Source organism: Leucoraja erinacea, chromosome 17 (genome assembly GCF_028641065.1).
Source record: "Leucoraja erinacea ecotype New England chromosome 17, Leri_hhj_1, whole genome shotgun sequence".
Taxonomy (NCBI): Eukaryota; Metazoa; Chordata; class Chondrichthyes; order Rajiformes; family Rajidae; genus Leucoraja; species Leucoraja erinaceus.
The window spans coordinates 26195542-26223306 of NC_073393.1; the positions used below are offsets into that span (position 1 = coordinate 26195542).

A 27765-nucleotide genomic window follows, 5' to 3' on the forward strand; every position below is an offset into this window, starting at 1 on the left:
ACTGCAGGTGCCGGATTACAACAAAAGACAAAGTGCCAGTAAACTCAGCGGGTCAAAACGCAGATGTGAGCCGACCTGCCTAGTGTTTCCAATATATTACCAGTTCCACAGTTCTTTGTAGTATCAGTATCAGTATATCTTTATTGTTCTTTCCTGAGTACTCACATAACCAGAGGAAACAAAAAAACGTTGCTCAACCAGTGTCCGTTCAGTGTGCAGTACAAATAACAACAAGTAAATAGAAATAAAAATACATATATCATGACCAAATTAAATTAAACACTCTACTCTCTACTAAACATCAACAGGCGTTCCGATCGACAGCTGCTGCAGTGTGTCCAGGTTGGTGGTTGGTGCGCGATACTTTGGCAGGGGGCTAAGTCCGTTTATCAGTCTTATAGCCTGCGGGAAGAAGCTGAGGAGCATCCTGCTGGTTTTGCAGCTAATGCTCCTGTACCTCTTCCCAGATGGCAGGATGGAGAATATGTGATGCGATGGGTGGTAGGGGTCTTTGATGATGGAGATGGCTCTGTTGATACATCTCTTCCTGTATATGTCCAGCAAGAAAGGGAGTGGAGCACCAATAATCCTGCTGGCGGTCTTCACAATCCTGTCAAGTTGGTGCCGTTCGTACGCCTTGCAGCTCCCGAACCAGGAAGTGATGCCGTTGGTTAATGTGCTCTCGACTGTCCCCCTATAAAAAGTTCGTAGATGTGTAGTGGGGAGACCTGCTTTACGTAGTCTTCGGAGAGGGTGTAGTCGCTGCTGGGCTCTCTTGACCAGTGCTGTGGTGTTGGTTGTGGACATCAGGTCATCTGACAGGTGGAGTCCTAGGAACTTCACGCTGCTGACCCTTTCCACATCAGCTCCATCGATGTGCAGAGGTGTATGGTGTTGTTTTCCCGCCTTCCTGAAGTCAACCACCATCTCCTTAGTTTTTCCCACGTTGAGAATGAGGTTGTGGGATTTGCACCATCCTGTGAGCAGCTCCACCTCCATCCTGTACGCCGACTCATCATTGTCACTGATGAGACCCACCACTGTTGTGTCATCAGCGAACTTGTTGATGAAGTTGTTATTGAGTCTAGCAGTACAGTCGTGTGTAAGCAGACTAAACAACAGGGGGCTTAGGACACAGCCTTGGGGCGAGCCAGTGCTCACGGCTATGGTTTTTGATGTCCTACTGCCCACCCTGACTGTCTGCTGCCATTGTGATAGAAAGGTCCCATGGAATTGTGTTGTTCCACTTGAGATCACACCTTCCTTGGTCGAAAATTGACTTACCATTTGTGGCTGGCTCTGGCCTCTTCTCACCTCTAGCTCTTCACCTCCCCCTACTTTCAATCTGAAGAAGGGTCTCGACCCAAAACGACACCTATACTTTTTCTCCAGAGACGTTACCTGACCCGCTGAGTTACTCCATCATTTTGTGCCCATCTATTGTCCAGAACATCAGGGAGAACTCCCTTAATTTAAAATTGTTCCATGGGACCTTTAATGCCTCCCCGAGAAAACAGGCCCAGTTTAACATACCATACAAACGAAGGCACCTCTCCCTCTTTAGCATTAACCCAGCTGCCTGTCCGCCTGTCTGGACTGAGGGCGGGTGTTCAAATCAATAACCTTTGACAACAAGACTCCACACTAAGTCATATCCGAGATCAACAGCAACTCAAAAGGGTTATTAGCTTCATGAAAAAGATAGAACATTAATTGCTAAATTTGGCAAAACAATAGCTTTCTGGCATTAGTGGCCTCAAGTTATATCACCCCATCTTTGCACCCAAGACCATGTTGGTAAAATTGCAAATTAATGGAGAGGGGAGAATAGAATACTTTATTGTCACGTGTGACAAGGCACAGTCAAATCATTTGCTTGCAATGAATACAAATAGTGGCCACCCACGGCACTGACAATGTTACAAAGTACACAGACTCCTCCTTCATTCTCCCCCCTCCCCCCCCTCCAGGTCCATGAGGGGCAAATCCCACTGAGCCAATGTGAAGAGTAGGCATTCAGTCACTGTACGTTCATAGAGTGAGAAAGTTGACAGCACAGACCATGGAAAGGTACAGCACAGGAACAGGCCATTCATCCCACACTGTCCGCACTAAACATAATGCAAAAATAAACTAATCTCATTAGCCTGTACATGATCCATATCCCCCATTCTTTGCATATCCATGTGCCTATCTAAAAGCCTCTTAACACCATTATAGCATCTGCCTCCATCACCACCACCTCCAGAAGCAAGTTCCAAATATCCACCACCCTCAGCGTAAAAAACTTGCCCTGCACATCTCCTTTAAACATTGCCTCTCACCTTAAAATTACACCCTCTAGTCTTTGACAGGTCCTTCGGTCCAAGGCATCTATACTGACCATTATGATAATCTACACTAATCCCACTTGTCTGCTCTAATTCCATATCCCACTCTACTCGGTTCATTCAAGCACATGCAAGATGCTTCTTACCTACTCATTCCTGGTCCAATCTTTTCGTGCAACTCCTATGAAGGACTTTACAGATATCAGAAGCAGCAAACCAACTGCAGGTACAATCTTGTATTTGACGATGGTGCCCCTTTAAAATGAAAAGCAAAGAAGCCATCAATCTTAACCAGGGTGAGCAGCTTATGTTAGTTATCCAAAGTAGGTGCAAGTCAACACCAGATTTATTTTGTTGAAAAAAAAAGGCATGTGGCAGCTGGAAACATCTGCAACCCACCATGCAGTTAAAGATAAGTTGCTACAAGCCAACTCTTGTGCAGTAAACACTTCACCCTCCACTTTAAACCAAATCCCCAGGCATGGAACTACAAATTGCCTCACACCTTAGCTCCTAATCTGGGAGTTGTTTTTATACACACACACATGCAACAGCAGTGATGCATTGTTAAATGATTGAATGGCTGCACCAAAGCTGCAAATTGATGCCACTTGGCTTGCACCGGTTCTTGCTGCAGTTGACTGATGTGGCCCATCAGCGCAGTATGTGCACAGTAAAACACCTCAGCAGTGACGGATAGACTGAAACGCTGAGCCATTCCATCACCTCTGAAGGATTGCCGATCCCTGGGAATTGTGAATGAGCCCAAGCAACGTGCTTACACCAAAGCAGCTGCCTTCACTCGGCTCATGCTCCATGACAGTCTAATCACCATCATGGCTTTTAGAATCAGCCTTGCATCATTCCATCCTCCCCCCTCCTCAAGAAAACGCCACTCACTGTTAAGTCTTTTAAATGCAGGGATCTATGACATATTTAGTACTGCCACACTCAAGTATCACTAAAGTTTGAATTATTCAAGGATATATATATATATTATTATTTTTTATTCAGGGACTGCATCATCTCCTCCCATGCTCTCTTCCCCACCATTATCAAGTTGCTGCAGTGTTTCCCGAGAAAGAAGTTTTCAATTAGAATGCAGATGGAAGAGACTACAGATGCTGGAATCTAAGGCAAAAAAACACACACACACACACGCACACACAGCTGGAGGAACTCAGCAGACTGTATCTGTGCAGAAAAATGGATAGGCAATGGTTTAGGTCAGTCTGATGAAGAGTCGTGACCTGAAACATCGTATGTCCATTTGCATCCACAGTTGCAAATGGACATACTTGCATTTTTCAATTAGAAATCACACTTTGAAAGACAGATAGGGGAGGAGATTCAAGTGCCTCTTTGAAAGCGGGCTGAGCAAATATTGAAAATGTAAAATAGTTTACATGATTATGTGGAGACTGTGCTGAAGTGTCTAACACCAGCAGTAACGATCTTAAATGAAGGCTCCCAGCCCGAAATGTCGCCTGTCCATTCCCTCCACAAATGCTGCCTGACCCGCTGAGTTCTTAGAGGACTTTGCGTTCGGTCTCAAAATGAGGAATAAGCCATTCAGAAACGACACGGGAAGGCATATTTTTTCCCCCCTCTGGTGGAAAGCTGGGAACTCTCTGCCTCAATCGCTGTGAATCTTCAGTCTCTATATATAGTCAAGATGCAGATGGATAGCATTTTGGTTTGTAAGTAAAGCAAGGGATACAAAGTTTGTGCAGGAAAGTGGGTCAAAGATGAAGGTCCATAGTGATTTCTTCCAAAGGTGGAACATGCACCAGAAACAGATGTACCTGCTATTTATCATGTTCTTATTTAAAGAAGATCCACCTGCACATCTGAGATGTAGGTTGTACCATCAACAAGTCAGTGCAGCAGCTTCTATTACCAGTCAACTTCAGGAACTATTCTCCCTCCCATCTTCTTAAGACTAATTAGAAATTACAATACATGCTTCTTTGCTGGCAATACTTAGATCTCCAATTAATAAATAAAAGTTGTGGCCATGCCAATATTTTAACCAATGTCCAACACAACTTTCCCCATTGATGTGCCATCCGTCTCCATTTGTAGATCCCAAAATAGAATAGAACACCAGCAAAACAGTTCATGTTTTATTTGCGATAGCAGACCCCTCTTGCCCCTTCCAAATCTTAACAAAACGCAGATAAGATTATTTTTAATGAATGGGTCAAAAGGGTTAAATATATATCACAGTTTTCACTCATGGCCAGAAGTTTTATTTTAATCTGTTTTCTGTTATTTATGACTAAATTTAAACCTTGTTTACAGGATAGCTGTAAATTTGGAGTCATTCAAACTCTGCAGCTGGTTTGAGTCAGAAAGCTCGACGTGCACAACAGGGCTGAGATTTAAAGGGGTACATACACTTGTAAAGGCAACTAATTAATAGGCCAGCCAAAATACTTCTCTGCCCCCTAGGATTGACGTTAGTCTTGAGATGCAGCACAGAAACAGGCCCTTCAGCCCATTGTGTCCGCACCGACCACTAATCACCCCGTACACACAATTTGCAATTTAACCAAAGCCAATTAATCTACAAACCTGTGGAGTGTGGAAGGAAACCAGAGGAAACCCATGCAGTTCACAGGGAGAACAAACTCCATACAGACAGCACCCATAGTTAGGATCGAACCTGGAGCTCCAGGTCTAAGGCAGCAACTCTACCGCTGCACCACTGTTCTGCATTCTTATTGTGCTTTGAAGTGTCCTTGGACAGTCAGAACATTATGTTAAAGTATATTCCTATATTTTGAAGCCTTTTCCATAGAAGGTAGGGAGTTAGTGTTACAAACAATCTGCCCCCATAATGCCAGGTCCCATGTCAGCAGTTTAAAATCACCCAGAATATAGATATATATACTCCCCATTGCACACCCAACCAACCTGATTACTTTTAGTCCTGAAATTTGTCTTTCTAATAACAACATTTTCAGTTTGCTAGTGGTAGGTTTAGGTCATGCAAAAATTACTAAGCTCTTTTTTCCATAGTTGTTTCAAGGCCAAATAATAGGAGTTGAAGAACTAATAATTGCTTCATCACTGCCCAGCAAGTAACAATGAATTATTTCAAAATAAACCTTTTTATTAACAACGTTTTCAAAACCCTCCAGCCCAGCAGCTGTCATGCATCAATTATAAGCAACCCAATAGATCCCCATTGCATAGTCTTGCGTGGAAAGCCACCAATTAAAGTTCACTATTATATGGAGAGAAATGTGGCAGTGCCTTTGGCCAAGTATCTCCCCACTCATTTGGATTAGACCTAGCAAAACATCAGAACATCTCATTGTGTCATTTGTCACCAATGGATAATACAAAACCTGAGCTATGAGTTTCTAGATTTAGGTCAGACCCCATAAACATGAGGTAGACACTTCAATGCATTATTGCTGGAGCAGTACATTTTCAGTCTTTCCAGATGAAATGCCAAATTTGAGACTTTCTTCTAAGGGGATATGAAATATTACATATCCCTACTGCAAAGACCCAGGAGTTATTCCCACCACAATCAAGAGATCTTAACCGTACAGTGGCCTCTGAAAACTAGTTGGAGGAAAATTAGCTGTTGTTCTACCTCGTAGAATAGTCGTAACTACAAGTCAAATCAGAATGCAAAATATTTTGAAAGACTATGTACAAATGAAAGGCTTTGCTCTAGTATCTCGGTATCCGGCTATTCAACTGTTACATGCATCAGAATTGAGGAGGATTTTTATTCTTTATCCCTTGAGGATGTCAAGTAATGAGGGTCATTTGTTGGCAATTAAATAGTGGCTCAGTCTTCCATTTTATCCAAGGGGACCAAGATAAGGTTACAAGTCATTGAAGCAGATTTAGGCCATTGAGCTCAACAAGTCTACTCCACCATTCAATCATGGCTGATCTATCTTGCCCTCAACTGCATACTCCTGTCTTTGACCCATAACCTTTGACACGCATACTAACCAAGAACCTGTCAATCTCCATCTTAAAAATATCCAATGACTTGGCCACAGCCATCTGTATCAATTGTTGCAGAGATTCATAGGAGCAAAGAATAGAATCAAAAGTGGTACATTTACCCAGCTTGTGTCTGTACCATCACTCAATATAATCATGGCTGACCTGTTATCTCAATGGTACTTGCCTGTACTGAACCCATATCTCTCAATTCCATTAATGTGTAAAACATTGATCTCAGTATTGAATATACTCAGTTCTCTATGAAAGAAAGTTCCAAAGATTCACTACCACTTGGCTGAAGAACCCCTTTCTAAGCCTCGAGAGCTCAGCCCCTCATTTTAACCCCTAGTACCAGCTATCCCAATAAAGGAAACACCATCCCTCCATCAATCCGATCAAACCTTAAAATAATTTTGTGCATTTCAACAAGATCACATCTAAATAGAGGAGAACATTAGCTTAGACTGCATAATGGTTTCTCAAAGGACAATCTCTATCTCTAGTACAAATCAGACTAACATTTGTTGGTCTTCTTCCACCACAAGTATTTCCTTTTCAGGTTGGGAACCCAGACCTGTACACAATATTCCAGAGTAGACTTGCCAGGACTTACACAACTTTAACATGATGCATTTAATTGAAAAATAACTTCAATACAACAGTAATCACCAAAATGCCATTGTGTTCCTGCTTGCTTGTTGTATCTGAATATTACCTTTCATTGATTAGTGGATAAAGTCACCCAGGTTCCTCTGAACACTTTCCAATCCCTTACCATTTAGAAACATAGAAACATAGAAAATAGGTGCAGGAGTAGGCCATTCGGCCCTTCGAGCCCGCACTGCCATTCAATATGATCATGGCTGATCATCCAACTCATAATCCTATACCTGCCTTCTCTCCATACCCCCTGATCCCTTTAGCCACATCTAACTCCCTCTTAAATATAGCCAATGAACTGGCCTCAACTACCTTCTGTGGCAGGGTTCCAGAGATTCATCACTCTCTGTGTGAAAAATGTTTTTCTCATCTTGGTCCTAAAGGATTTCCCCTTTATCCTTAAACCGTGACCCCTTGTCCTGGACTTCCCCAACATCGGGAACAATCTTCCTGCATCTAGCCTGTCCAACCTCTTTAAAATAAAACTCTTATATTTTCTTTTATTAAAGTAGACAATGTCAAATTTTTTGCACAGAATATTCTATCATTGCCTTCACCAACCTTGGCTATATCCTCTGAGATTGCTCTACACCCTCTTCCAAATTCACACCACCATCTACCTTCACATTATTGATAAACTTGACTTTACTACACCTGGACCTTTCATCCTAATCATTGCTATAGTGTCAACAGCTGGGGCCAGAGAACTGGCTTTGTTACACTCCACCAATTACACTCATTTATTCCCCTGCTTAGTTCTCTGCCCATTAACCAATTATCAATCCACCTCAATATACTGTATCCTCCTCTAATCGCACATGCTCCAACTTTGTTTAATAACCTGTTAGTTGACATCTTAACAAAGTCCAATACTCCACGTAAACTGGTTCCCCCATTTCAATTCTGCAAGAATTTTTGATTCCACTTGAAACTTTGTTTATTTACTTTCTCGTTTCGAATTATTTTACTTTGGTCTTGATTTTGTCTCTCCAGTCTTACTAGACAGGGTTCTATCTGCCAATGCAATATTAATGGCAAGATTATGTTTTCTCATCCCCAACTTTCAAATTTCTTCATGTGAAACTATTTTAATTCAGAAAATATGCATTCAGATCCCAGCGGGGCAATTTAAGAATTTGGATTCAGTTAAAAAATGTTTGGAAATTAAAACAATCTGATATCAAGAAAATAGACCTTGAAGCTGTTGGTTTGTAATAAAAACTCAAATAACTCACTAATGCCACCTTAGGGAAGAACATTTATTCTTGCTTGGTGTGGCCTATATGTGCTTTTATTTCCATATCTACATAATTGACCCATAACTGCTCTGTGAAACAATCTTGTGAGCAATACTTTTGCCTCAAACCTTTAATGATCATTTTAGAGATAGTCGCAAAAGAATATGCGTTAAAAAAAGTACCTCCATTTTGCCCGGCTCCTGACTTTTTAACGTCACAAACAGAAACAAGGGAATCTAGAAACTAAAGGAGGGAGAATGTACATCCAATTGCCTTTGACAATCGCATGGTGCTGTAATAATGGAAGTTTTAACTGACATTCAAAATCAACATGTATCAATTAGTTTACACATAACCCAGATATAAAATGAAGAAAATTCCCTCTGATAAAGAACTCAGGGGATAATGGGTCTAAAAATCACCTGCTGCTCCCAAAGGAATGATACAGCAAAACTCCAGAGAACTAATTTGAGACAAAACTTTCTGCAAGTAGGCTGGAGCGTTTTTGCAGTTTAATCTGGGTTATTGTGAGGACTTAAGGGCCTGTCCCACTTTCCCGAGTTACTCACAAATTCTCCCGAGTTTTCCTCTTGATTCAAACTCAGAGAAAGTCCTTAGCGAGTCTGTAGGAGTCCGTAGTGAGTCCTTGGGAGGCTGTAGGAGTCCGTAGATATTTCGTAGCGGCTCGTAATGCCAGCCGCAGGTACTCGGGGCATCAGGTAAGTCAGACGTTTTTTCAGCATGTTCAAAAATGTCCATGAGTAAAAAAAATAGCCCTGAGTACCTACGGTTGGCTATTATCGTAATTCTCTGAGTTTGAATCAAGGGGAAAACTCGGGAGAATTTGTGAGTCACACGGTAAAGTGAGACAGGCCCTTTACACGTTAGGAGATCAATTGCAAGAGTAAAGTGTACAATGAATGGCAGGATCCTTAACAGCATTGATGTACAGATGGATTTTGGAGTCCAGGTCCGTAGGTCCCTGAAAGTTGCAATACAAGTCAAAAGAATGATAAAGAAACCAAATGGTATGCATGGCTACATCGGTTTGGTCTTTGGGTATAAGAGTCAGGAAGTTATTTTGCAACTTTATAAAAATTTGGTTAGGCCGTATTTAGAATATTGTGTGCAGTTCTGGTCACCCCATTACAGGAAAGATGTGGAGGCCTTGGAGAGAGGGCTGATGATGTTTACCAGAATGCTGCCTATGAGCTACAAGGAGAGGTTGGGGAAATGTGGATTATTTTCTCTCCAAAACCGAAAGTTGGGGGAAAACCTGATAGAAGTAGATATGAAAGTTAAGACATAGAGAAGACAGTCAGAATATTTCTCCCTGGGTGAAAATGTCCGAGATGAGAGGGCATTGCCTGAAGGTGAGAGGTAAAGTTTAAAGGAGATATGCGGGGTAAGTTTTTTTATACAGTGGGTGGTGGGCGGCTGGAATGTGCTGGCAAGTTTGTCGGTGGGGCAGATATGATAGTGGCATTTAAGAGACTATTATAGAGATACATGAATATGCATGGAACAGAGGGTTATGGATAATGTGCAGGCAGATGAGTAATTTATCTTGACCTTATATTCAATGTAGACACTGTGGGCTGAATGTTTCTGTGCTGTGCTGTTCTATGTTGTTTACGCCAACTCCAAAATGACTTCATTGTAGGTAAAGTGCTTCGGATCATGTTGAGATGGTGAGATTCATGCAGTGGTTATGTTAATTAACCATTCTCCACCTCCCCACATTGTTTGCGAGGATTATCATTTCCTTGTATATTCCACTCTTTCAAATTGACTGTTCATAGAGAAACATTGTAAACCATTAAATAATGGAAATGGGAGGGAAATAGTATAGGTCGGTAGGGAGGAGGAAGGGTAGGGGAGAGGGAGGAGGAGGGGTGGGGAAGTGAAGGGGTGGAGGTGAGGGGGAAGAAGGGGAAGAGGGATGGGGTGCGGGCATGGGGAAGTGGGGTGGGGGAGAGGAGATCAGCACAGATAATGCGATGGACGTTAGTAACATTTCCTAATTCATCAAAGTTCCTCCAAGCTGGATAAAACAAGTTCATTGAGATGAAACTTTGGCTAATATCCTACGTGACAGGATGTTTCTGAAGTTAGTTAAAATCGCTCACAAACTTAAACAAGCGGTGAATTGCACCTAGAGCACTCCAGGAAATTGTTTGCCTGACGGTCTGTCACATTCCCATGGCGATTTCCTTCTAGAAAGAATCCAAATCAGAAATAAATGAATAATATTGACCAGAAAAGATGTGTAAGAGTTTATGTAAAATGAGGAAACTGAGGCTTAATCAGTGTGAGAGTGGGGAACTGCAATCTGTCACTCAGACAGGAGCTGCTTGTCACTTTGGAAAATTAATTGCTTAAACTTTTATTTAACATCTGCTTTATGAACTCATGTTTTACTCTTCCGCTGTTGCATTGCCATAAGGTTCTGAGGTGATTAATCTGCCCAGTAACAATCCAGACCTCTGAGTTCAAATCCCACCAAGGTAGCTTGTGGAATTTAAAGTTGGTTAATAATCTGGAATTTGCAATAACAATTAGTCTTTGTAATGATCATCGCAAAAACTTCAGATTCTAGTAAAAGCCCACCTGGCACATTAGTGCCCTTTAGGGGAGCAGATCCGACCTGCACCTGGCCTGGTCCATGGGGCAGATTTTTGTTTAGATGCCCAAACAAGCTACTTAGAGAAAAGGAGAAATAATGTTACTTATTCAATATTAATTAAATGTGCTCACAGTCATGTGCACACACACAGACATACGTGCACACACTCACACGCGCGCGCACACACACACACACCCACCCGCCCTGTATGACACCAACACATTGTCTGAAGAAGGGTTCCGACCCAAAACATCATCCATCCTTTTTCTCCAGAGATGCTGCCTGAGCCGCTGAGTTACTCCAGCACTTTGTGTCTATTTATGGTATACCCTCACCCAGCTGTGTTCACACATACACACATGCATGCACATACATATGCACGCATGCAAACACACAATTGCAAGCATGCATGTTCTTCATGTGACCATGTATAGATACAGTTCAAGAGTCAAGAGTCAAGAGAGTTTTATTGTCATGTGTCCCTGATAGAACAATGAAATTCGTACTTGCTGCAGCACAACAGAATATTTAACATACTGTAGTACACTAATATGTAAACATAGTACACAGGTTAATTGGCTTCAGCAAATTGGCCCCAATGTGTGGGTGTGGGTGAGGAGTAGAATCTGTGGGAAGTTGATGAGAATGTGGGAAGAATATAATGTCGGATTGGTTGAGATGGGTGGGTGATGGGCTCAGTGGGCTGAAGGGCCTGTTTCTCTGCTGTGTGACTCTAGCATCCATAGTTGAAGATTTGTCACCGTTTGATGGAATTTGATGAAAATCATGCTGAAATTCAACATTGCATGGTGTCGCTATTGAAAATGTAATTCCATGCAGTTCATAACCAAGCTCACAAAATCTGGATGACTGTCTGTAAACCTTTTCTCTTCCAATTGTGCTTCTGTTAACACACTCCGTAAAATTTACCAAGCGTCAGGTCACCTTTGGTAATATGTGGCTATGTGTCAAATTTTATTCTGTAACTTCACCCATTGTTTTGGAAACGTATGAACACAAGTTGTTATTGCGTTCTTCAGCCACCAACTTCCAGTTGGAATTTTTCATTCTCTTAAAATGGGATGAAATGTGATAGCCCCTTTAGAAAGGCATTTCTTCACGACTCCTGCCTCCTTCATTCCTACATCCATTTGTCGGTAAAATTTCATTACTATCTGGCATTTTTTGGAAAGGGCAAATTCATTTCCTCCCTGAGTTCTCATGAGGAGTTGAATATATTATGTGAAACTACCGTATTATTTTCTTCAAATAAAATATCAGATAACCTCCCAATGTCAAGTATCTTAAGCCACATAGTTTTCCAGCTATTTTTGAAAGGAACTTAAACTTTGGGGCGGCACTGTGGTGCAGTGCTAGAGTTGCTGCCTTACAGCACTGGAGACCTGGATTTGATCCTAACTACAGGTGCTGTCTGTATGGAGCCTATACTTTCTCCCTGTGACCACGTTGGTTTTCTCCGGGTGCTCCAGTATCTTCCCACATTCCAAAGACATACAGATTTGTTTGTATATTGATTGGCTTTGTTAAAAGTGGAGGATAGTGCTAGTGTGTGGGGTGATCACTGGTCGGCATGCACTCAGTGGGCCGAAGGGCCTGTATCCATGCTGTATCTGTAAAGTCTAAAGTTAAGAGAATTTCAGGAAAGCAACTTTTACCATTTGAAAAATAAATGAAACAAGACATTTAAAACGACATCTCCGTAGCTTAGCTGTTCTAATCTAACGGGACGAGGCAGCTTTAAAATCAACAAATCATCCTAAATCCGATAAATCTGAATGTCGTTTTCACATTTTAAAAGTTGATATAGGGCATTCTTGGTTTAAAAAGGAATAGAAATCAGTGCAATATTCAACATGGAACTGAATTGCTGCTGTCAAGCTAAAACAAATTAACCGTGACATTTAAAAATAAATCTACTCAAACAGTTCAACCCAAGATCCATGCTGAATTAAGCAATATCAGCCAGGGTTAGCTATCGTAGTCTCCGATGATTGTCAATACCTATGGGAGGACTGTAATCCTGATTGCTATTAAATATCTCCTTTGGGGAACTTCATGGCCAGGTGCATGAATATGTATAGATACAAAGAACTGCAGATGCTGATTTGAAATAAATACACAAAGTGCTGGAGTAACTCAGCGAGTCATAGAAACATAGAAAATAGGTGCAGGAGTAGGCCATTTGGCCCTTTGAGCCAGTACCACCATTCAATATGATCATGGCTGACCATCCAGAATCAGTACTCCATTCCTGATTTCTCCGCATATCCTTTGATTCCATTAGCCCTAAGACTACATCCAACTCTCTCTTGAATACATCTATTGAATTGGCCTCCACTGCCTTCTGTGGCAGAGAATTCCACAGATTCGCAACTCTCTGGGTGAAAAGGATTTTCCTCATTTCAGTCCTAAATGTCCTACCCCTTATTCTTAAACTGTGACCCCTGGTTCTAGACGCCCCCAACATTGGAGTCAGACAACATCTCTCGAGAACATGGATCGGTGACGTTATGGGTCAGGACCTTCTTCAGATTCATTGTGGGGGGGCGGGGGGGGGGGGGGGGGGGAGAAAGCTGGACGGTATATTGGAGGAAGCTGGACGAGAGATAGGTTAAGGGTAAAGCCTGGTGAGTGATAGGTGGATACAGATGAGAGAGTGTTTTGATAGGCAGACGGCTGGACAAAGGGCAGAGATGAAAAGACACAAAAATGTGATATAAGGATAGAGGAGGTGTGAATTGTGAAATCCGAGGAAGGAATAGAGGTGGAAGGGGAGGGGAGGGGAAAGGTGAGAATTGGGTGCATGTCCAGGTGGTGCACAGAAAGAGAGATAGAGGATGGCAAAGAAAAGGTTGTTTCTAGCTTAGTTACTGAAAATCGGGGAATTCAACTTTCTGAATAGTTTGATCACCATGCATTTTGCCCTGGTCCATATATGAAGAGCAAGAAAACAATAGGAGGAAGAAGTTAAAGGTTCCATCCCCAATAGAGGAATATAAACAGTGGAGGTTTGTGCAGCTTAATTCCTGAATGTTTCACCTTCAATTCCCTGCCATCTAGACACTAGTATTTAAAGAGGTAATTATTTAATCATAATTCTAAAAGGGTTGAGTCAGATCGCAATTCTCCCTGGTGTATAAAATGCATTCTGTGCAAAACCCCCTAAAATTACCAGTGTGTGGACTCATGCAAATCCAATCTTGGCCTCTGACCTTGAACATGGTGCACTGTTGAAAAGCTTGTGTTGCATTACTGTTTGATTCACTCCCGCTGTTCCTTTCTTAACCTTCTCTAATCCTCGATGGCCACCTGCCAGTGAGTGGAATGTGGGGAAAAGAAAATTGCAAATTCTCACAGAGCACTCCAATCTTTTTTTTTTTTTAATTTTCTCCCCTTCCCCCAATACGATTAGTGTAAATTACTTTTCCTGGCCTCAGCTTCCCTACATATCAGTTTTGTGACAAGCTGATTTCCATATTAAATGCTTAATATAGTGTGTGGTGAGTAGAAAGCTGTGTGGGACTGTAGTGTGCCACCACTCGAAGATCGAGATTTGATGGACAGTGTATCTTAAAACATAAATGTCTGTGCAAAGCTTGGAAGAATGAGCTTTTAATTCTCTCTTGCTCCTCACACTCTTCCTGCAGATATTCTCCAGTTCCCTGGAGGGTTGTTGATGGGAATACTCATTATAGATTTAATAAACCAAATGATTCAGTCAGGTAATGGAGTCATGGACATGACAGGTTATTTTTCAAATGATCTTTCTCCGGTTCAAGTCCCTCCGCAGCATGGACCCTCCCTGTCTCTGTTTCCAACTCCAGTCTCGGCAGCCATGAGAATGTATTCTCCCAGTCGCGCAGTGGCAGAGTTGCTGCCTTGCAATACCAGAGACCCGGGTTTAATCCTGACTAAAGGGCCTGTCCCACTTGGGCAACCTAATCCGCGAGTTTGCCCTCGACTCATATTCGCGGCATGGTCGACACGAGGTCGTAGGAGGTCTTCGTAACTCTCCTTCATGCTCGAGAGTAGTCTCCGCGTACTCGAAGCCTCAGCTAGGTCGTGGCGTCTTTTTCAACATGTTAAAAAATGCCCGCGGGTAAGAAAAGGTTGCCGCAGAAAAAATCTATACTTTTTTTACTCGTAAGTTTAGTCGTAGTAGGTCGTAGTAGGTCGGCATGTTAGTCGTAGGTAATCAAGGATAGTCGAAGGTAGTCTTAGATAGTCTTCATCATAGTCGAAGGGAGTTCGAAGGGAGGTCGAAGGAGGTCGTCTTCACTCTCCACTCTTCGGTGTCCAATTTTCCCGAAGTTAGTCATAGCTAATCGTAGCTAGTCGAAGCTAGTCTTCAACATAGTTGAAGGAGGTCGAAGGAGGTCTTCTACATAGTCAAAGGAGGTCTTCAACATGTTATTGTTTTAAACTCTTCTAAACTCGCCAATTAGGTCGCCCAAGTGGGACAGCCCCTTAAGGGTACTGTCCACAAGGAATTTTGCAAGATCTCCCGCGTGGGTTTTATCCGGGTGCTCTGGGTTCCTCCTCCATAGCAAAGAAGTGCAGGTTTGTGGGTTAATTGTCCCTAATGCGTAGGATGGAACTAGTGTACGGGTGAATATTGGTCAGTGCAGACTCAGTGAGCCAAAGGCCCTGTTTCCACACTGTATCCCTAAACTAAACTAAACTAAACTAAACTCTGCAATTTGTCATTCCTTTGTCCCACCATGCACTTGCCTGTAATTGAAGCTCTTGAATCTCTCAGCAAAACTCTTCACAACCCCTTCTTCTTACATTTCCTATCCTAAAATTTACTCTTCAGTTCCTGAAATAACATTAGCTGCTAAACCTCATGCTATAATAACTCAGAATATTCTCCTATTTTAAAAGTACTTGGGTGTATAAGATCACAAGGGGGTGTAGATAGGGTGAATGCTCAGAATCTTTTACCCAGAGTACGGGAATGAAGCATGAAGGGATATAGGTTTAAGGTGCGAGGGGAAAGATTTAATTGGAATCTGAGTGGTAACCTTTTCTTTCTGCTTCAGGAAAGCAGCCAATATAACAAACCCCAGTCATTCCTTCTTCTCCCCTCTCCCGTCTGATGGAAGATGCAAAAGCTTGAAATCAAGTACCACCCGATTTAGGAAGAGCGTCCCCAATTTTATCAGCCCTCTCATAAGCTAAAGGTGTAGTCCAGATTTCCTAACATCTCACTGAGGCCCTTGCATTTCTTCGTTATCTGTACTTTCTCTGTAATGTAACACTCTTACGTGGTAACTCTATATTCTGCACTCTGGTATTTTTCACTTTGCACTGCCTGTTGTACTTGTGTAATGGGTTGATTGTACTCAAGTATAGTACGATTTGTCAGGATGGCTCCAAAGTTCTATCTCAGTATACAGTGCATTCAGAAAGTAATCAGACCCCTTCACTTTTTCCACATTTTGTTACGTTATAGCCTTATTCTAAAATGGATTAAATTAATTATTTTATTTTTAATTACTTTGCAAAAATATCTAAATACTTGTTTTTGCTTTTTTTTATTATGGGGTATTGTGTGTAGATTGATGATAAAAAAAATAATTTAATCAATTTTAGAATAAGGCTGTAATGTAACAAAATGTAGAAAAAGTGAAGGGGTTTGAATACTTTCTGAATGCACTGGATGTGATGATTGTATCAATATTCAGCGTCTTAAGAAGGCTTGTGACCTGAAATCCATTCCCTTCACAAATGTTGCCTGACCCACTGAGTTTCTCCAGCACTTCATTTGTCACTCAAGATCCCAGCATCTGCAGCCTCTCGTGTTACCAATATTCAGATGAAAGGATTTAGGCTAGTCACATTAATTAATTATTTCACTTACATGGGAGATGCGTGTTAGTCACATGAAGGGAAGTATGTTAGTTACATGAAAGGTAACATGTGTATTAATCCTCAGGGGAATGCATGTGAATCACATAAGGAGATGTACTTTACTTACTTTGGGATCAGCACAGAAGAACATATATCGGCCAAAAGGAAGTATATTAATCATGTAGATCCAATTGAATTGAATTGAATACATTTTATTAGCCAAGTATGTATACATACAAGGAATTTGCCTTGGTGCTTTGCACGCAATTAACAACACGATTTTGTGTAAACAATTAAGAATAAAACATTATAATTTAAACATGTGAAGAATTAAATACAATACCAGAGCAAAAGGAGGCTACAGTCTTTTGGTTGTTGAGTAGAGTTACTGCTCGTTAAAAAAAGCTGTTTTTATGTCCGGCTGTGGTGGCTGTGACAGTCCGGAATTGCCTTGCAGAGGGAAGTGCTTCAAAGAGTTTGTGGCCAGGGTGACAGGGGTCAGAGATGATCTTACCCGCTCGCTTCCAGGCCCTTGCAGTGTACAGTTCGTCGATGGAGGGAAGGTTGCAGCCAACAACCTTCTCAGCTGATCGGATGATTTGCTGCAGCCTCCAGATGTTTTGCTTGGTGACTGAGCAAACCAGACCATGATGGAAAAGGTGAGGACAGACTCTATGATGACAGTATATAACTGGCCATCATGACCTGTGACAGATTGTGTTTTCTCAGCTACTGCAGTAAGTACATCCTCTGTTGGGCCTTTTTAACTGTGGAGCCGATGGTGCCCTCCCATTTAAGGTCCCTGGAGATTATGGTTACAAGGAACTTAAATGATTCCACAGATGTGACTGTGGTGTTGTTGATGGTGAGTGGGGTGAGGGGAGGGGGAGCTTTCCTAAAGTCTACAATAAATTCCACTATCTTAAGAGCATTGAGCTCCAGGTTGTTGCGATGGCACCAGGACCGCAGCTGTGTCACTTCCTGTCTGTAGGCAGATTTCCCGCCATCCCGGATCAGTCCAATCAGGGTTGTGTCATTCGCAACTTAAGAAGCTTGACAGGGGAGTCTGTGGAGGTGCAGTCATTGGTGTGGAGAGAGAGGGGGTGGGGTGGGAGGGAGGGGGTAACTTTTAAATCTCTCCCTGCACTGGAGACCCGACCTTTTCTTGTCGGCTCTCCATTGTCGTTGGGGCTGCAATGAGGAGCGGCCTCCAACAGAAGAAGCCGGGGTCTCTGGTGCCGACTCACCTCACCGTCGCGGAGCTGGCCGAGTCCGGAGTGGGTGGAGCGGTGGTGGAGCGCTGCTGCTGCTGCTGCTGCTGCTGACTCGGAGGCTGCAACTGCGGGTCTGCGGACGGCGGCACCGGGAGCCCGCGGGTCCCTGGAGGGAGACCGCTTGTCAGGGCTCCTGCAACGGCGACTTCTCCCGCCCGAGTTGCGGGGTCAAAGAGCTCCTGGAGCGGGGCCTAACACCACTGCCTCGCGCGGATTGGAATGGCCGCGGGACTCTGTGAGCGCACGCCGGGGGCTCCAACATCAAGACCCGGTGTGCGACCTCGCACCACCCGGCGTGGCTTAAATGGCCGCGGGACAATCGCCATCGCCAGCCGGGGGCTTTGACTTTGACTCTGACATCGGGGGGGGGGGGGGGGGGGGGGGGGGGGGGGAGAGTGCAGTGGAGAGATAAGTTTTTTTTTGGCCTCCATCACAGCAATGTGATGGATGTTTATGTAAAATGTAAATTATGTTGTGTCTGGGGTCTATTTGTCTGTAATGTATGGCTGCAGAAACGGCATTTCGTTTGGACCTCAAGAGGTCCAAATGACAATTAAATTGACTATTGACTATTGACTATTGAGTAGAGGAGAGGGGAGAGAACGCAGCCTTGCTGTGCTCCTATGCTGAGAGTCTGCGGGTCCGAGATGTACTTTCCCAGCCTCACATGCTGCTTCCTGTCTGTCAGCAAGTCGATGATCCACTGACAGAGGGGTTCAGGCACAGTCAACTGGGAGAGTTTGGAGTGTCGTAGCTCTGGCACAATGGTGTTGAATGCAGAGCTAAAATCCACAAACAAAATCCTTGCATAGGTCCCCTGATGGTCTAGGAGCTGGAGGATTAAGTGCAGGGCTACGTTGACTGCGTCATCCACTGATCAATTGGCCCGGTATGTAAACTGCAGGGGGTCCAGCAGGGGGTTTGTGTTATTTTTCAGATGGGCCCAGCACGTCTTTAAAGGGTCTTCATAACTCCAGAGGTCAGTGATGAAGGTGTTATAGGTATAAGAGAGGTACAACAACAGGATCACAGCCCCTGCATTGTGTAAACCCCAAAAGGAGATGCTATATAGTAATCTGTGTCTTTATGATCTTCTTTCGTCAATTAATAGAACCACAATAAAGGGCGATATGTGAATTTTTAACCAATACCATCGCACTTCCTATTGTTAGTCATTGTGGAGAAATGAGGAGGTGTGTTACAGGCAGCACTGATATTTTGTCTGACTCCCACTACCACATTGTAAGTATTTGAGGGGATGCATTACTCAACTAATTCTCAACTCTGTCGTTAGGGAAAGCCCCGTTTATTTTAAGAAAGGGGAAATCCTAATTAATCGTAAGCCACAGATTTCGGGCAAGTATGTGGGCTCTAAATTATGAATGAAAAGGGTTGTAAAGGGTGTGTATAAACTAATGAGAGGAATAGATCGGGTGGATGCACAGAGTGTCTTGCCCAGTGTAGGTGAATCGAGGACCAGAGCACATACAGTTACGGTAAAGGGGAAAATATTTAATAGGAATCTGAGGGGTAACTTTTTCACACAAATGGTGGTGGGTGTATGGAACAAGCTGCCAGAGGACATAGTTGAGGCTGGGACTATCCCGACATTCAAGAAACAGTTAGACAGGTACATGGATAGGACAGGTTTGGAGGGATATGGACTAAATGCGTACAGGTGGGACTAGTGCAGCTGGGACGTGTTGGTTAGTGTGGGCAAGTTGGGCCGAAGGGCCTGTTTCCACAGTGTATCACTCAATGATTCCTTTAAAAAATACCTAATAGTTAACCAAGCCACACATGATATGATGTCTCAGCCTATGATAAACGCGAGAAATGGTGGAAGTTGAACTCAACTCTCCATAGTGTGAGCTTCCTATTTAGGCTAGTCAGCTGAAGGTTGAAGTAAACAGTGAATGAAGTAGACACATAATCTTGTTGGGTAAATCCCGCAGAATGAATCATTTTTTGAGAGCTACAAAGTCAATTGGGTTGGTGGCAATCTGCTCTTGAAAGTGGTAAACAAAACTTGCACAATGTCCGAACATCCTAAAGCATTTAAAGCTGATGTGGTCCGTTACCTCCTTAATGTCCGGCACAGTGGTTACATATAATGGACCAAGATCAGGTTCAGTACAAACTCAGGGAGTGAGCCTGGCACCAGAACTCAGGACATTGAGTAAAATCTCGGGAGAAGGAAGAATAGTTGGTGGTTCTGTGGGAAAAGATAGCAGGGAATGAGATCGCTTGTTATATGGTTATATGGTTATATGGCTTTGTGAGTTGGCATAGACTTCAAGAACCAAAAATGGCCTCTGATATTGTGAGGTATGAAAATATGGAACTTTCTCATTGGGTCTGAATAATAAATGAATGTGGCTGCCACCCAGCTGCTTCTGTGGAATCTATCTCCACCTTTACTGGGGGTAACGTACGAGAAAGAATGAGCAAGAAGGTTTGCACTCGTGCGGAAATTTAAATGGTGATAAGCATTTCCAACCATGAACAATGGGGCCCGGCCACATTTTGTGTTCAAGGCAGAAAGTGTGACAAATTCCATGAGTGATTGAGACCACTGCCCTACTCATGGGAGGCCATCAATGCCTAAGGTAGTTTTGCAAGTGTGCTGGGGCCAAAGCTGAGATGATTGCCATTTTCTTTGCTGGCAGTTCATCATGCTTTAGTGTGCTCAGTCTGACTTGAGCACTTGTGAAATTTATCAGCGCAAGCAGAGCCATTAGTGGTAACAGAGGGAATAACGGCAGAAGCAAGCATCCCTGAAAGACACTTGTAACAGCGACAGGAGCTTAGCTCCAGGGACAGGATGGCAAATAAAGCATCATTTATTCTCCCTGAAAAGAAAAATGTCATTTGCTTACATGCAGGCACAGTTTTAAAAGCAGTTGTAAATAAGGGACCAATGGCTACAAAATCAAATCCATGACTGTTTTAGTTTTAGTTTTGGGGATACACCATGGAAACCGGCCCTACGGCCCACAAAGCCATCCAACGATCACCTGTATACACTAATTCTATCCACAACACCCGGGACAATTTGCAGAAGCCAATTAACCTACAAACCTGCAGGTTTAGTTTTTAGTTTAGTTTGATTTAGTTTAGTTAAAGATACAGCATGCAACCAGGCTCTTTGGCTCACCGGCCAGTGATCCCCATACACCAACACAATCCTGGTCAATCCATAGACAATATACGTACATACCTGAACGTCTTTGGAGTGTGGGAGGAAACCAGAGCACCCGGGGAAAACCCACACGGTCACACGGAAAACGTACAAACTCCGTATAGACAGCACACGTAGTCAAGATCAAACCCAGGTCTCTGGCACTGTAAGGCAGCAACTCTACTGCTGCACCACTCTGCAGCCTAAAATTCATATTAATTTCACATTCAATTGCCAATATAATTTCCAGAAGATTCTCCAAACTTACAGTCTTCATGAGCATTTAATTGCTGAAACATCTCTCAGACTGGGGAGGGAGAAATGGAATAGATTATTTTCTCTGCAGCATTGGAGGTTGAGGGGAGACCTGATTGAAGTATAAAAAATCATAAGAGACATGCATAGATATACGTAGTAGAGCCGGAACTTTACTCCCCCTGGGTGGAAATGCCAAAGACTAGGGGGCATTAAGTTGAGAGGAGAAAAGTTTAAATTAGATGTGTGAGTTTACACAGAGTGGTGAGTGTCTGGAATGCGCTGCCAGGGGTAGTGGTGGGGGCAGATACGGTAGTAGCATGTAAGAGGCTTATAGATAGGCATGTGGTTAGGCAGCAAAAGGAGCGATGAGCAGACAGAGGAGAATAGTTTAACTTGGCATCATGGTAGGCACAGGCATTGTGGCTGTTTCTTGTGCTCTTCTATGTTCTGTCTATATATTTTATGGCCAGAAGATAAGAACAATTATGGAGAGAAAGGGCAGCACAGTGGTGCAGCAGTGAAGTTGCTGCCTCATAGCACCAGAGACCCAGGTTCGATCCTGACTACGGGTGCTCTCTGTATGGAGTTTGTATGTTCTCCCTGTGCCTGCATGGTTTTTCTCCAGGGATCGCCAGTTTCCTCCCACATCCAAAAGTTGTGCAGGTTTGTAGGTTAATTGGCTTCTGTAAATTGTCCCCAGTGTGAAAGATCGAACAACTGTATGAGCGATCGTTGGTAAGCATGGACTCGATGGGCCAAAGGGCCTTTGTTACACTGTATATTAAAACTAAACTAAATTGTTGGGTTTTTTTACACACAGAAGAGATTCAGATATAATTTTTTTTTAGGAATTGGACAAACACCTAGAAACTTCAAGGCCATAGGTAAAGATGGAGGAGCAGTGAGAATAATTGGATGGCTGTAAAGATTATGATGAAGGAATAGTGATATATTCACAGGTCACAAAGTTGTGCATTAAGAGATAAAATGCAGTTGGTGGTGTCACAACGTGTTATAAAGTCATACAGCATGGAAACAGGCCCTTCGTCCAACCATTCACACCAAACACTATTCTCCATTTACACTAATCCTGCACTAATCCCCTTTCTATTCTCCCCACATCCCCATCAACTCCCCCTTCCACAAATTCTACCACTTATCTGCATAGTAGGAGCAATTTACAATGCCCAGTAAATCTATGATTCCATACAGCTTTGGGATGTGTGAGAAAACCATAGCAACTCTACACATAGCACCCGAGATGACGATTGAACTCAGGTCACTGGTGTTGTGAGGCAGAAGTGCTATATTTCCCTCTCAACCCCATTCTCCTGCCTTTTCCCCGTAACCTTTGACACCCTTACTAATCAAGAACCTATCAAAAACCTATCAATCTCACTATAAAAATGCCCAATGATTTGGCCTCCATAGCCATCTATGGCAATGAATTCCCCAGATTCACCACCCTCTGGCTAAATAAGTTCCTCCTCATCTTCATTCTATAGGAACAACCTTCTATTCTGAGGCTTGTGCCCACTGATCCTAAACATTCGCTACTGTAAACATCCTCGCCAAATCCACTCTGTACAGGCCTCTCATTATTTGGTCGGCTTCAATAAGATCAGTAGAAGGAGGGCAGTGATCTCTCACTTCCCTCAAAGAGGCAAATCCGTGACCTCCTTCACTGTGGGGGCAACTATATGATGGCATGTGCCACCCAAAATCATGCCACCTCATACCATTACTGCCCTTGTCTTGAACTTCCCAGAATCAGATGACGGGGTTTTTTTTTTTAACTTCACCTCAACTATTTGACTTAAAAGCCCAAATAACTGAAATCAAGGGCATGATTTTTTTTTTTCCCAATTGAGAAACCCAGGCAAAGTGCCAGGACCCACATTGCTGGACAAAACCAGGGTGAAAAGTGTAGGAGAGAAAACAAGTTAAATCCAGGAGTAGTGGCTTGGTGGATCAAAGGCAGTTTAAAGTAAGAATGAATGCCAGACATCATCAGAGAAAGCCAAAAATATCTCAAAGCATTCGTTTTATGAAATTCTCTTGAGAAATATTATTAAACTTTCCTCCAAAGATTAACTCTTGAACTCATAAAAGCTCCTTTCAATATTTTCCAGCTGCTTGAGTAGTTTTCTGAGTAACCACAGTTAATGAGTCATGATGACCATAACATTTAATACCAGCGGTATCTGCTGCTGCATTCACCTGATTGCGCATATATTACTGTTGAAGTAACTAGATTACCTGGCATGGCTTCCTTTCCACTCCCAGACCAATACCTCCAATGTCTTCGGAGAGAGACCTCCAATGTCTTCTGCAGATCTACCCTTAGCCTACCCCAGTTTAAATGCATCTCCTTGGTGGCACAGTTTTTCAGCTGGTAGAGCCAGTACTATACAGTGCCAGAGATCTGAGTTCAATCTCAACCTCTGGTACAGTGTGTATAGAAAATCTGAAGAAGGGTCTGGACCCGAAAAGTCACTCAACACTTCTCTCCAGAGACGCTGCCTGTCCCGCTGAGTTACTCCAGCCCTTCGATTTAAACCAGCATCTGCAGTTCTTTCCAACATATATCGAATGTCCCTGTTCTCCATGCACCCGTGGGGTTTTCTCTCATTGCTTTAGATTGCGCACACATTTAGTTTAGAGATACAGAGCAAAAACAGGTCGTTCGGCACATTGAACGCACCGACCAGCGGTCCCCGTACACTAGCACTATCCCACATAACAGGGACAATTTACAATTCTTACTGATGCCAATTCACCTACGAACCTGCAAATCGGAGCACCTGGTGAAAACCCACGCGGTCACGGGAAGAACGTACAAACTCTGTACAGACAGCACCCATCGCCAGGATCGAACCCGGATCCCTGGTTCTAAGGCAGTAGCTCTACTGCTGCACCACTGTGCTGCATTTTAAGGGAATATGAGTTGGTAGATTAATTGGCCACAATAAATTGTTCTCATCATAGGTGAGCCCATCTGCTGTTGAAATCTTCAATGTACCCTCCCACACACTTGAACCGAAATTCAGCTATATTCAAATTGATACCAAACTCCCTCCCAATGGCACACTGTCATGGATATTCACCAGGTCTTTCAGTTTCCTCCCACATAGCAAAGACATACAGATTTCCCAGTCAATTGACTTGTGTAAATTGCCCTTAGTGTGTAGAATGCAAAATTGGGATAGCATAGAACAAGTGTATGGGTGATCATTGGTCGCCGTGGACTCAGTGGGCCGAAGGGCCTGTTTCCACGCTGTATTTTTAAACTAAACTAAACTAAATACTTAATATCCCTCTGCTCAATATGTGGTCCCTGGTTAAGAAACACAGTTCAATTTTCTTGTCCTCATTTCTGGCCTTTTAATTAATCAAGTAATCCGATTCACGAATTTCAACACTTTACAACTGGTGGCCTTATTTTTTAGCTGCTGACTGTTGAACCCGTGGGTTCATAAACATTGTAGAATCTGGATCAACTGGAAGAACTCAGCAGGTCAGGCAGCATCTGTGGAGGGAACTGGACATGCCAACATTTCAGATCTACCTACGTCAAGGGTTTGACCGGAAAGATAATTTGTCCACGTCCCTTCACAGATACTGAGAATTGAGAAAGGGGATTCATTTTATTTGTATGTAGAAAGGAACTGTGGATGATGGGTTATATCAAAAATAGACATAGTGCCTGAGTAATTATTCAGTGGGTCAGGCAGCATTTCTGGAGAAAAAAGGATGAGAAAAATAAATTTTCCACAGAGATGCAACCTGACCTGTTGAGTTACTCCAGCGCTTTGTGTCTATCTTCATTTTATTAGCTCTATAGATGGTTGTAAATGGTTTCCATCTTTCCAAAATCTGATGTTCCTTATCACGAAGAAATAGTTTTTAAATGTCTTTGAGCCCATATTAATTATTTGAATATGAGTTTTGAAGTGTGTCATTCTGAGGATGTCTGTAGCCTTCAGTGATGGCAGGAGGCAAGAAGTTGAAAAAAATCAATTTGTGAAAGTCAAACTTTGAATAAAGCAGCACGCTAAATTCTGAATCATTAACTATGCATGAAAGGACAGTAACCCCATCGAAAGTGATATGATGTTGATTACTATGGTAATGCTGGAAGTATATAATGTTATCTTCTGTTTTTCTCCAGGCTCAACACAGCAAATGATGTTAATGGAGCAGCAAAGAATGGACAATACAACCTGAAAGAGGCTAAACAAATGCTCAGCTACAGGTAAGGGTTGAAACTTAGAATACTTCATCTGCAAACTTTCTCATCGGCAGTTCGAGCCTACTGACGAAGAATTCTCTAAAAAAACACAAACAAATCTGAAACTCTGAATTAAGAAAATGTTCGTAGGTTATAGGAGCAGAATTAGGCCATTTGGTCCATCAAGTCTACTCTGCCATTCAATCACATGGCTGATCTATCATTCCCTCTCAACCCCATTCAGCTGCCCTCTCCCCATAACCCCTGACACCCATAATTGAATTGAATTGAATTGAATTTCCTTTATTGTCATTCAGACCTTATGGTCTGAACGAAATTTCGTGCCTGCAGTCATACATACAATGATACAATAATAAACAACAATAAACACAAATTAACATCCACCACAGTGAGTCCTCCAAACACCTCCTCAATGTGGTGGAGGCAAAAATCTTAGGGCTGCAGTCTCTTCCCTCTTCTCCCTCTGCGCTGAGGCAATTCCCCACCGGGCGATGGTACAAACAGTCCCGCAGCTCACCAAACCCCGCGAACGGGCCGGTTCAAACACTGCGGCCCGGGGTGGTCGAAGCCGCCGCACCTCCAGTCCAGCACACGCAGCCGTCGGCCCGCGGCTGAACCCAGGACTCTGGACACCGCCGCCAGAACATCGTCCCAGCCACCGGAGCACCGTCCCCAGCCCCCGGACCGGATCGCCCTCACGTGAGTACCGTTCCACCCTCGGGCTGGGCCACTCCAGCGGGAGTGCCGTTCCTCCCTCGGGCTGGGCCACTCCAGCAGGAGTGCCGTTCCTCCCTCGGGCTGGGCCACTCCAGCGGGAGTGCTATTCCTCCCTCGGGCTCGGCCACTCCAGCCCCTCACCATGCCGCTCTCACGGGAGCACCGTTCCATCCCGGGCTGGGCCGGGAGCGAGCCCAGGACGAGTCCTGTCAGCTGCCCCCAGAGTCCCGAGGTCGCTGACTCCGCTAGGCCTCAGCGTAGACGGAGGCAAAGAAGGGGGATACGACAAAAAGGTCGTATTCCCCCGAAGGGAGTGACAGCAGCCCCCGTTTCACCCCCCACCCCCCTCCCCACATAAACACAGCCTATAAAACCAAAAACATAACTAGACAAAACGAAAAAAAACAACACAAAAAAGTAAAAGACAAACGGACTGCAGGCGAGCCGCAGCCGTTCCCAGCGCCGCTACCTCCGGGTCTCGGACATAATCAAGAATATGTCAATCTCTGCCTTTAAAAATATCCATTGGCGGCCTCCACAACCTTTTGTGGCAATTAATTCCACAGATTCACCAGCCTCTGACTAAAGAAATTCCCCCTCATCTCCTTTCTAAAAGTACGTCCTTTTATTCTGAAGCTATGGCCTCTGGTCCTAGACTCTCTGACTAGTGGAAACATACTTTCCACATCCACTCTATCCAGGCCTTTTGCTACTTGTTATGTTTCAATGAGGTCCACCCTTATCCTTCCAAACTCCAACGAGTACAGGCCCTGTGCCAGAGGAGGTCGGTAAGGCAGGTACTCTCACAACGTTTAAGAAACATTGAGACAACTACATGGATAGGATTGATTTAGAGGGATATGGGCCAAACACAGGGAGATGAGAGTAATGTAGATGGGACATGTTGGTAGGTGAGGGCGAGTTGGGCCAAAGTTCCTTTTTCCACACAGTAAGGCTCTAGGACCCTCTATGACATCTTAATCTGATTAACTCTGCTTGAAAAGGGATCTTTATTGCAAACATGTGAGGAATGAATGAGGGTTAGATTGCAGTAAGTAAAATATCGGGAAAACACGAAAGCAAATTTGAATTGACTAGTTCCTACCTGCCTTCTGTCTGACTGCTGTTTTCAACTCCGAGGTTACAAATTTTCTTTGAATAAAGTCGAAACAAAATAGAACCAGCAAATCAGGCAGGTTCTGGGACACAGCAGATAGAATTAACTTTTCACATGAATCTTTTCATCAGAAATTACTTCTAATGGCAATAATCCCATAACGGCCATTATCTGGTAGGATTTAACTTAGGGCGGTCCCTGTGCTTTCTTCTGCAACTTCAGTTGACAGTAAGCCTTGAATACATTAAACTAATCTATAT

The 27765-nt window shown here is 43.3% G+C and overlaps 1 protein-coding gene across 1 annotated transcript in view; it reads left to right on the plus strand.

The window, feature by feature from the left end:
• Nucleotides 1-27765, plus strand: part of LOC129705330 (transcription factor Maf-like) — a 354539-nt gene that overhangs the window by 310517 nt on the left and 16257 nt on the right. The window contains exon 2 of the mRNA XM_055648851.1: nucleotides 25591-25674. Within this exon, the coding sequence (XP_055504826.1) occupies nucleotides 25591-25674 (84 nt within the window). The remainder of the gene's footprint in view (nucleotides 1-25590; nucleotides 25675-27765) is intronic.